The 12,308-nt window shown below is 39.2% G+C and overlaps 1 protein-coding gene across 2 annotated transcripts in view; it reads left to right on the forward strand.

The window, feature by feature from the left end:
• Positions 1 to 12,308, forward strand: part of MEGF10 (multiple EGF like domains 10) — a 155,840-nt gene that overhangs the window by 113,259 nt on the left and 30,273 nt on the right. For both annotated transcript variants that reach the window (XM_043547395.1, XM_007060851.3), the window contains 2 exons: positions 1,373 to 1,536; positions 5,634 to 5,736. In XM_043547395.1, the coding sequence (XP_043403330.1) occupies positions 1,373 to 1,536; positions 5,634 to 5,736 (267 nt within the window). The remainder of the gene's footprint in view (positions 1 to 1,372; positions 1,537 to 5,633; positions 5,737 to 12,308) is intronic.

Consider the following 12,308-nt stretch of genomic DNA (forward strand, 5'->3'; position numbering starts at 1 on the left):
GGTATTTCTGAAGAACTCTGGGTGAAATCCCATTGATTTCAGTGGGACCAGGATTTTACCCTCCATTTTCAAATATTCCATGTAATTACACATATTATTTCCCCCAAATTCCTCTACATTTTTTCATTAACAACCATGTTCTTGCCCAGCCCTGGTGATGGAGCAGGGAGCAAGACAGTGAGTCTGTGAAGGGGGGAGTGGGACAGATTTGTGGGGGGTGGGTCAGAGAGAGATTGGGGAATATGACGTACTAGAAACATTCCAAATTTTTTATGATTCTTCATGGAATTGTTTACTTTAATGATGCTTGTATTACAGGAGGCAATGTAGGGAGTGAAGGGATAGAACACAAATCCTGAGAAAAGTATTGTGGGAAAATGTGTTTCCATATTTTAATTATTACAATGCAATATTTGCAACAAATATTTTTTCCTGAATTAAGCCATAAGTTCTGCAGTAAGAAATCGAGAGCACAAGGCAGATTCATGACAACACGTGTTGTGAATAGCTTATTGATTAGATTCAGTACAGTTATTTTTACCCTCGCTTACTGTAAACAGAGTATAGAAATAGAAACGTAACTTGTGTCACTGTCGATGATAGCATATGACTACTTGGCTGCTATATCCAATAGATGTATAGTAGCATGTTTTTAAAAGCTTTCTGCTTTTCTGCTTACTTCAGTGTGTACTTCCTGAGTCATTTTTCTGACTTAATCACTATTTGAAGCATCATTTTATAGACATCTTCTAATTTGTACTGGGGTTATTTTTAAATATTCAGAAGGAAGTGGGGAATCTCCTGAAGTATCTCATATCTGTCTTTGGAAAAACCCACTTCACATAATGACTTTTTCACTGATCTATTTTTTTTAACCTTGGTTTCTTCTGCCAAGACCACTGTTATGCCTGCACCATAGCTCTGTCTGCATTGAATGTAGTCTGCAAAGAGCCCATCAGAAAAACTACTAAAGAAGTAGCTATATGAGTAACTTTATTTTTAAGAAGAACTGACCCTATTTTCTAAGGAATAAATTCTTTTTTTATGCTGTCCCTTGCAAAATTCAAAATAGTTTAGTGCATTTCAGTGAGCATTCTCAAGGTGTTCTATTTTCCCTTCAAATGTACTATTAATTGCTTTCATATGTTGACACCCATCTATAATGTGTGCTGTGCACAGCTGTTACAGGTGCACAAGGACACCTCTGTTTGAACTTGAGCAGAACTCAGCTGGGAGGACTAATACTCTCTCATAGGCTACATGGTCATCCTTGCTGCTGTGCATCACTGAGAGATTCCAGAAGAGGAACCTCCCAGCAACGGAAGAGAAACATGTTCTTGTTTAATATGACACTTCATTTTTGTTGTGGCAGGTTGGCATGGTGTGGATTGTTCAATAAACTGTCCCAGTGGCACATGGGGTCTTGGCTGTAATTTAACTTGCCAGTGCCTTAATGGAGGAGCTTGCAATGCTCTGGATGGAACCTGTACCTGTGCTCCAGGTTGGAGAGGGGAAAAATGTGAACTCACTTGCCAGGTAATTAAAATTCACTCAATGATGAGCTATAGGGGTTCTGTTATAAGTGGTCTAATCCTGCAAAACTTCCAACTGAGAGTATTTCTACTGAGTACAATGGGGCTCCTCAGCTGCATATATGAATGTACAATACTTTTTTGTGCCTTCATATTGAAAATTTGACTCTAGATGTTTCACTGACTGTTTCAGAACTTGTTTAAAAGCTTAGTTAGAGCCAAATTCTGCTCTTAGTTACAGTAAATCAGGAGTCACCCAAACTATTTCAATTACGATATTTCAAAATGAGCATGTAAACAAAAAAATATAACCTCTAATTAACAAAAATTACTCTGAATATAAGAATGTGTTTATCTAGGTTAGTTTGTCTTCCAGCGTGAAAATAAAACCAAAATGAAAATCTTTCTCTCTCCTTCTTCAACCAGATGTACATAATCTTTTGTTGTAGTAACTTGTCTTCCTCTGCTTCAGGGCTTTGTCTGCTATTTCAAATATTTAAGCAACCTCTCAGGGAACCACAAAAAAATCCGGGTTTTAACTGAGGAAACTTTATAATTAAGATAGAACAAAGTTTTACTCAAGATCTTTGGGGGTACTGTGAGTCAGACACTTCAGACAGGAGAATGCCTAGTAAAGGTGGTGGTCTCTTGATTAAGCTTTACTACATTTAATTTCTTCCAGCCTGTTGACCCACACCCTTATGCTTCCCCAATTCTATCTCCATCTCTTCTTTATTTGCTTCCAGAGACCTGCAAATGTTTGTCTCTTCTCTCTTTTTCTTCTACAGACTCTCCCTCTGGTACAATTGTTTTTCTAGGGTGGGCTAGAAAACTGAGATTTTCCCCAGGAACATTTTAGTAGGAAAATCCCCTTTTTGAAATTTTCCCATTGGGAAATTTCAGTTTTCTCACAGGCAATGTATAAAATGTGGGAAAGTAGTTCCCTATTGACCTTTCTCACTGTTCCCCAGTTTTTTCAGCTGGGAAAGAGCAAAAAAATGGGAGCTAAATAAATTATGTTTCACTTTTAAAAGTAACACTTTCAATTTTAAGGGTTAAGAGTTAAAAGTGCAAGTGTTACTTTGTCTTTGAAAGTGTTAATTTCAGAGGGAAAGTAACACTTTCACATTTGACATTAAGTGCTAAGATGTTACTACTGGCAAATGGGAAACCATCAGATATTGACGTGGTGGGGGAAATTCACAATTTCAGAATGAAAACATTGAAATCTTTTTTAAAGAATTGTTTTTTCTCTGCTTTTTTTTGTTTCAAATACATTTCAGAATGAAAAAAATTCATCCAAAAGTTGTTTCCAATGAAATCTTGTCTTCCAATGAAAATAAAACGTTTTGTGAAGACGACTCTCTTCTGGAGTTATAGATAAAGAGAAGCTTTGGGTTAATTCAGTTACAGATGAATTATTTGAATTTCACATGACCCCTGTAAATTCCCCACCCCGCCACTTCCACATCTATGTGTTTTGCTTAGTTCCATTATTTTCAATGACATGGCAGTGTGAGCAGCTGGATTACAACGTGTCTGACAGCCGAACCTACGCTACTTCATTGGGTCCGGATTATGCAGCTCTTGGAGCAATCAGGAGTTAAATTTTGGGGCTACTGTTTTGCTTTTAATTAATTTTCTCCACAAAGTAACCATATAATATAACTTATAGTAAAATGAAAACACATTCTGTACAAACAGAAAACTGATAGGGTACTAACAATATAAGCACATACAATGCTTCCAACAAAAATATGAATTAAGCTCCTAGAAAACAGGATCAGATTTCTTTAAAACAACCTTGTCTATCTGATTCTGCAAGATGCTGAATGCCCTCAACTTGCATTGGCTTGCATTAGCACCTTCCAGTATTGTCTCCTTAGGAGAAAGCTGCTCTTTCGAGGCTGCTAATCCACAGCAGTCCACTATTTTCAGCAAAATGACACCTACAAATACTAACCTTTATCAAATGCTTTTTCCATCTCAAAATTCCATAACATGAGAATAAACAAAAAAACTAATTTGAATGTAAGTCTCTGCGTATGTCTTATCTCTAAGTATAGAGAGATAAAGTGTGTGAGGTAATATCTTTTATTGGACTTCTGTTGAAGAGAGAGACAAGGTTTTGCACTTACACTTAGATCATCTTCTCTAAGCCTGCTGTTTAAATTATAAAATCTTCAAAACAGGGACTGTGTTGAATACACCACTGAAAATTAACAAACTAATATTATGAAATACACATCATTTATCCATTAGAGTTTCCATCCATAAATATTTCCCCTCTACTTTTATTATGTGAGAGATGTTTTTACCAACAAGAAAGTAAATTAGTTATTTGGGTCCACTTTAATATACACATTCATTATTAAATTGATCCTCCTGACTAATACTTTCTCCCAAAAACCATAGATCAGAGGAAGTGCATATGACATAATGTTTTGGTTTTTTTTTTGCCCATATCTCCAACAGTTATTAAACTTCAATCTAGACCTCATTAGTTTTCCTGTCCAGTGTGATCTGGGGAAAAAAATCTTTTATTATTTCAGCCACCATTTCAGGCTGTATACTTAGGCTGGTCATTCCAGTGAGCATAGGACACATCTTTTTACTAAAATTACAGCTCATATTAGTACTCAAAAGTAAGTGAGTTTGCAGTCTTATTTCTGCTATGTCTTATTACAAATTACCCCCTTTCCAGAATATATTTGAGGATTTTCTTTCTTCTCAAATCTGATTATATGCGAAGAAAGTACTTTCCTTAATCTCTTCTTCTCCCTTACATTAAAATGGATTATTGAGATAAGTAAGACACTGCTTATTCTTGAGTCATGTGCAGGGCAGTGTTGTTCTGTTTTGGAATTGAAAGACTGGTAGTTAAATGGCCAAATCCTGTGGAACTCTTTTCAAATGTAGGCATGAACATCGGGAAACAGCAGATGAAACTTGATTTAGGCTGCATTTCAAGTTTTGATGTTATTATGACCATATGTTTAGCTTTGGTATTTAAATTATCCTACTGTACTAGCTTTTTAAATGGTGCAGTGTGTTTTTCTTTTCTTGTTTTCTTTTATGCAGGTGGTGCCAGGCACATAAGTGTGATTATACTACCTATTCTGCCTTATATTTCATTTTGGTTCCAACCCCCTTTTCTGTAGTTGCACATTACTGCTAAACTTTTCTTTCTTCTGGGAGGTTGAACCTAGTGGTTTTCCTTGGTGCAGTTTCCTGGGTTGGCTTGATGGGGAATTGTCTCTAAAATCAGTTTACCTTCTCCTACTTAACAGAAACTAAATGCAGTTAGAATTGGGATTCCAAAATCCAATGAAAGTCATCTGAATTGCATTGGGGAAACTTAGAGGAGAATTTGACCCCTTATGTCAAATCCATCATACACCAGCTTTCCATCGGTCCACAGAAATGCTACCACACTAAAAAATAATATTACATAATTGTCCCATTTCCTTTTGTGAACAGTAAGCATCCTTCCCCTTGTCAGGTTGCATTTACTGTAATGCAAAAGAAGGGAATTTTAATAAAAAGAAAGTGAGGCTGTTTGTGCTTGTTTATAAAACACGTATATGTAAAATTCACTCCTAGTGTCACAGCACACTAAAAGTTGTACTTCCATACTTCTACTTTCTACTGAGTTCATTATAAAAGTCTGGCACTAAGTGGCATCCTTCTTGGCAATCTTAATAGAGAGGTCAAAGACTGAGTCGGGATGGAAACTGAATTACTCCCTCCTTCAAGGTCTCTCCAGGTTTCAGGTCAGGTTTGAGGGCCATTAGAGGGACAGTGCAAGGAAGCTGCAGTGCCGCTGTTAACCTTGCAATAACTGTTTTGCAAAAAGAGTTGTCTGTCTGGGATCTGTCAAAAGCATTTAATTAACTTTTTTTTCTTACCCCTGGCAATAAAAGAATAAAACCACAGACTTTGATTTATTGAAAGCCAGAAAGGTGTTTTACCTTAATTAAGCTGATTAAAGTATAAAAAAGGAAGATCGTTGCTGCTTGAGAGAGGACTGATCAGAACTTGTTCTCCTCTAGCTCTCTTTTTTAGCTCTCATGGTTTCAGCTATGTTTTTTGTTCTGACAGGATGGCACATATGGAATGGACTGTGCTGAACGCTGTGACTGCAGCCATGCAGATGGCTGTCATCCAACCACTGGTTACTGTCGCTGTCTCCCTGGATGGTCAGGTAAAGTAAAGATTAGTATGAGGGTCAAAGAAATTATGACAACCTAAATAAGGTGGGACCCAATCATTCTTTTTGCTCTGGTGGGCAGAGAAGATCCAGACTGGTAGTTTCTGGGATGGGAAGTACAGGAAGATGGGAATGCCACCTCCATGGCATGTGTTCCCTTTCATATGATCCTTGGAATGTGGAGCTCCCTGGGATCTGGGCTCTGCATACATTTGGGAGTGGAAGGGGGAAGTCTCAAAATGCAGCCAACCTCCACACCATGGTCCCTTCAAGAGATGGTCAGTAATTGTGTGGATATCTAAGATAACACTGACAGAAAAAGCCTTGATTTCAGAGCCACACCTGCACCTTCCCCAAGGAGACTTTCTAACACGCAAGCACCAGGCAGCCAGCCAGTGGGATCATGGCTTCTGCAGAAGCTGTGTCGTCAGTAGAACTGGCTGAAATTTTTTGCACGCAAAGTTTTTCTGATGAAAAATAAGCTTTAAAAAAGCTGAAATTTTGGTAACATTTCTGCAATATTTGTACTGATTTTTTATTTAATTTTTTTTGTCAAAATTGTATTTTAAATTGTTACTGAACACTTTTATTTGCAGAAAAATATTTTCAGTAAATGAAAATGTTCATTATTTTTAACATGATTTTGATTTTAAAGAATTGATGATAAAAATGTTGTGGAAACTTGCAAAAAACAAACAACTAGGTCCATTTCAAACACTGTGAAACAGAAGAGGTTTAGAAATTTATTATGAGACTCTTGTTCCATTTTTTCTACCAGCTGTACAGGAACGCCTCACTTAACATCATCCCGGTTAATGTTGTTTCATTGTTACGGCCCTGACCTATTAGAGAACATACTCATTTATAGTTGCGCAATGTTTCCTTATAATGTTGTTTGGCCATGCAGGCTTGGAACCAGGATTGCGCTGGCAACCCCCTATCAGCTCCCCTGCACCACCATCCCCAGTGCCTCCCGCCCCCCGGCAGCCTTGTGGAACAGCAACTCCCCCCTTCCTCCCGTACCTCCTGCCCGTAGCAACCAGCTGTTTTGCAGGTGTTCGGGAGGCTCTGGGGGGAGTGGGGAGCAGTGAGGATGCAGCGCTTGACAAGTTATATCATATTTTCCTGCTCACAGAAAGTTTGCAAAAAGACTGATTTCCTCAAACATAAGCACTATTTGAATTTACTTGGTTTATTTTGTAAGTTTGTTTTTTAACTCTGTAGATAGATCACAGACATTTCAATGTAGGTATTTGATACTCAATATTTGAAATTCATGTTTTGGTTAGCTGTTGAAATTGGTTATAACTTGCATTATATCGTTTCTGTTCTCTGATCGGTTACATTTAGTTCTTACAATCAGGAGAGGCACTGACAAAGCCAGTGAGGCTTTGATTCTTGCAGAGAGAGAGAAGGGAACGAGCAAGGATTCATAGACCTTGCCTGAACGATCATTCCAGTGTGTGTGATAGTGCCGGGGCGGGGGGGAGGGGGATAAAAAATAGGATACTGTACGATTTATTGACTGGCTGAAGAGCTTAAATTAATTTTCACTTGTCACGTTCATACAAAATAACTTTTTGCACAAAAATTCTCATATTGTGTGTGCGGTTCCTGATTGTGAGCATGAGTGTTCAGGGTTGGTGCGTGTAATCGGATGTCTTCACAAATTGTGCAGGCATAAGTAGGAAGACCAACTGAAAATTTGTCCATTAGTCTCTTAATCTGGAGGCAAATAGTCATAAAGGCCAACATCATTTTATAAAACTTAAAAGGAAACTTAAAAAATATAACATACTTGTTGTAATGACTTTAGTAGAATCATGACAAGCTTTTTTGTAACGGGTCTTCCCATAAAAAAATATTAGAGACTTGAGAATTATAAACAGAATATTCTAAACTAGGTTGTGGCCAAAACTCTTAAACATAGCACAAGTCTCCAGTCCTATTTGAAGCCAGTTACTGAAAAGAGGGCAGTGACTATGCATTTTTGCTTCTTTCAAAGTTAATTTGCTTTTTATACTTAGGGATGAGAAACATTTACAAAAAAAAAAAAAGCCTCACACGTGATTATGAGTGAAATTGAGTCTCCCTGACAATGTCATCTTGGCAGCGTGTGTAAGAGAGACTAGTTTCAACATGTCAAGGTGTCTAGACATACAGTATCTTATAAACAAGATAGTTTTCTTATACTGTCTGAAAAAATCCTCCACCCACACACCATGGGTCAGAATGACAGCCATGAGGCAGCCACACTTATTTATGAATGTACTTATATTTAGAATGGAAAAAAAAAAGAATACTTTAGAAAGAGGTTCTAAAATAGCTGTGCCATAGATTCACGTTTTAGTGATGACATTTTGACTGTTGGGGGTAAACAGACTAATAGTGGTGAAGATAGCTTTTGTTATAACAGCAATTTAAACAGATTGGTCGTATAGGATAAATGAATGGAGATACTGAAACTCAACAACGTAGGAAGATTAGATTTTTAAAATGTGTCCCAAATGTATTTGGAGATCATTGAGCTGGTATATGCTAGAACTAAAAACTCCAAATTCTGTAGTTTACAGAGATATCAGACCTGATCCTTCTTCCATTGAGGTCAAGGAGAAATGTACAAGTGGAAGGGACCCCGAGAGGTCATCAAGTCCAGCTGCTTGAAGTGAGGCAGGACCTAGTAAACCTAGACCATCCCTGGCAGATGTTTGTCCAAGCTGTTCATAAAAACCTTCAATGATGGGGATTCCACAACCTCCCTTAGAAGCCTGTTACAGAGCTTAATTACCCTTAGAGTTAAAAAGGTTTTCTGAATATCTAACCCAGAGATCCCCAATCAGTGGGGCATGCCCCCGGTAGGGTGGAGCAGAGGAACATTTGGAGGGGCACGGGGGGCAAGAAGGGGGTGCCATCCAGCTCCACTCCTGGCCCCAGCCCCTACCCTGGCTGCCGGCCCCATGCCTGGGGTCTTGGGTGCCAGCCCTGCTCCTGGGGCTCCGCTCCTGGCCATGGCTGCCAGCCCCGTGCCCAGGGATTTGGCTGCCGGCCGCATGACCAGGGTTGGTTTGGCATGATTTGTTCTTGATAAATCTGTGCTAGCTATTTCTTATAACCCTATTATCCTCTAGGTGCTTACAAATTGATTAATAATTTGTTCCAGTATCTTGCCAGGTATTGAAGTTAGGCTGACTGGTCTGTAATTCACTGGGCCCTCTTAGGGTATGTCTACACTGCAATTAAACATCTGTGTCTGGCCCATGTCAGCCAACTCAGGCTCATGGAGCTCAGGCTACAGAACTGTAAAATAGCAGTGTCAATGTCAGGGCTTGGCCTGGGACCTGGGCTCTGGGACCCTTCCCTCTTGCAGGGTTCCAGAGCATGGGCTCCAGCCCAAGCCCAGACATCTATGCTGCGGTTTTATAGCCCAGCAGTCTGAGCCCTGTGAGCCTGAGTCAGGCTACTACGGGTGTTTAATGGAAGTGTAGATGTGCCCCTAGCTCCCCTTTTTAAAGACAGGTATTATGTTTTCTCTTCTCCAGTCCTCTGGGACCTCCCCCACACTCCATGAGATCTCAAAAATCATTGCTAACAGTTCCTAGATTGATTCAGATAGTTCCTTAAGTATCCTAGGATGAATTTCTTCAGGTCCTACTGACTTGAATACATCTAACTTATCTAAATATTCTTTAACCTGTTCTTTCCCAATTTTGGCTTGTGTTCCTTTCCCCTTGTTCTTAATATTAAAAAAGAATATTGCTATCAACTTTATTGCCAGTATGATCAGTTCTTCGAAAATACTGTGTCTGTGTCTTCCCTTTTAAAAGAAAAGCAGATATTAGGCATTTTCAAACGGCAGTTTTGTACATCAGGGGAATATTATGCAATGGATTGATTTTGAGGCATAAAGTATGATCTTAAGAGGGTGCTGAGCAATTGTTAAAGTCGGGAGCAGTTGTAGTATTTATGGGGGAACAGGTACACAGCAAATACATGTAACATTTGGTAGTTAGCACTTTTCCTCAGTTTTCATTATTCCTCCTAAGGGTCATTTGTGTGCCTCGCATCATGGGTAGCATGGTGGGGAAGTAGGGCTACTATGTGTCCTCTTCAGACGGGTGGTTCGGAGAGGGCAGAACAGGGCAGGGTTGGGTGGGGGCCTTGGCTTCACCTCCTCCTCCCAGAACACACTGGGCTGGGGAGCTGCACCAGCATGCTGGGGAATGGTCACTGCACCAGACATCGACCAGGTACAAGTTACTTGTTCTCAGGAGCAGTGAGGAAACTGGCTTCTCCTGAGGCAGTGCAACAATACATTGTCATATACTCTGGTCTTATGGCAAAGTCACAGTTGAGCAGAATGTCAAAAAATTAAGATAGTATTTAATTTATTTTTATAAATAAGTTTGCCTTTAATATGAACAGTGCCCCCAAAATATTGTTTTGCTTCTAGAAGTCTTTATACTTTTAAGGACAAAATTGTAAACTCACTATTGGATATTACATTGTCATGAGCTATCACAAAGCTCAAGGAGTAATCAGAATCATTTTTTAAAAATCCATTTTATTCCTATAGTATCTTCTGCTGTTACACAGTGAGAGGTTTATGTTAAGAATGTTCATCCTAAAGGAAACCCCACCCTGTTTAGAGAATTCAAGCTAAGAATGCTCACCCTATAAGAACCCAGCCCTGTTTAGAACTTAAACTAAGAATGTTCACCGTATAGAAGCCCCTCCCTGCTTAGAACAGCTAGAATTAATGGAGTGGCTTATTTTCGGGTTCTCACTATTCTGATGCATTCCAGGAGCCGGTTGAATTATTATGGTATAAAAGGGAAGCACCCACACACATTTCAGATGACCTCTGTGCACAGACCCACCCTCTGTCCCTTGCCATCTTTCACTCTGATGTTTTTTTTAATGCCTTCATTTGGATGGAGAAGAATAAATAGGACAATGGAAAAGAGTAATGTGCTTTAAAATAAGAGAGCCTTAAAACGGAGAGACTTACACACACACACACACACAAACACCTTATTGTTAAATAGTGACCATTAAATTTGGTACAATGTGTCCATGCACATTAATTTACATATGTATATATTTTTGGCATTTCTAGTTCCCACCTTAAGCACTGGGTACTCTATATCTAATTAAAATAAACAATAAACTACCATTTTAAACCTAATGCACTTGGGTACTATGCTCTGTTCCTCTCAATAATCATTATCCAGCAACTTCAGTAACATAACAAAGCTATTATCCTTATCCCTAATTTCACCTCTTCCGCAAACAGCCGTAAAAAAAGTGGAGTTTGGAGCAGGCCAGTAAAATTAGCAAATTCAGGCAGTAGCAGGCCAAGTCGATCCATTGAAACAGTGTAAAAAGCACAAGATTTTATTTCAGACAACTTAAAATATGCCTTATTTCTTAGTGATAACACATTATTCTTTTGCTGTGTTGCACACTATTTTGTTAGATGTTTGGAGATCCTGAAGTAATACCATGTCACACTGATACTGCACATGCAATTTTAAAAATCAATTTAAGGCTTACGGCACTGGGGATTATGAAATATGCTATGTATATCAAAACAATAGCACTGGCTTATGGAAAAGACAGATGCAATAATTCCTGTCTATGTTATGCCAGCAACATGTACAGTATTCAACCATATGTTATTCCAGACAGGATGTTGGTGGCTTTTCCCTAACATGGACACCTGCTGATACTAGTCAGATTGTCCGTCACCATATGTGTCTGCTGTAATGAGGAAGTGTTGTGTTTTTACCATGTGATCCTGACATAACTTTGGAAGCCACACTTGTTACTGAATAGAAAAGTGAATTGCCATAATTATCAAAACCTGCCTCACGGATGTAAATAAGCAGGTCCTCTGGGACGCCTGAACTAGAACACTCTCTCTCTCTCTCTTTTAGTCAGTTTGCATTTTTGCATACTGTGGTCTTGTCTCCACTTACCGGTGGGTCGACCCCGTGGCGATTGATCCACCAGGAGTAGATTTAGTGGGTTTACTGAAGACCCACTAAATAGACTGCAGCTCACTCTCCCGTCGACTCCAGTACTCCACCAGAACGACAAGTGTAAGGGGAGTCAACAGGAGAGCATCTCCCATCGACACAGCGTAGCGTGGACCCCATGGGAAGTAGATCTAAGCTATGTTGCTTGAGTTATGCTACTAACGTAACTCAAATTGTATAGCTTAGATCAATTTTCCACCCGTAGTGTGTGCTATCTTTTGTGTCTTTTTTTCTGTGACGTTCCCTCCCCACATTAACAGCAAAAAATGATCCACTTCAGCATAGATGAGAAGAGGATCACTGACTCTTTAAAAAGATTATTTGTAATAAATGGTGCATATAGCACTAGTACCCTGATGGAATCATAATGCTCAGCTGTGTCTCATAGGCACTATACTGCTGACAGCTGAAGGAGAGTCTTGTTTTGCTCAATTGACTGGTGTCTGTAATTTTGGAGCATAAGGACCTGAGTCCTATCCCCGTAATCTCAGTGAGTGCTATAGCATACTGACAGCCATCACCATAATC

The sequence above is a fragment of the Chelonia mydas genome, chromosome 5 (assembly GCF_015237465.2).
Source record: "Chelonia mydas isolate rCheMyd1 chromosome 5, rCheMyd1.pri.v2, whole genome shotgun sequence".
Classification (NCBI taxonomy): Eukaryota; Metazoa; Chordata; order Testudines; family Cheloniidae; genus Chelonia; species Chelonia mydas.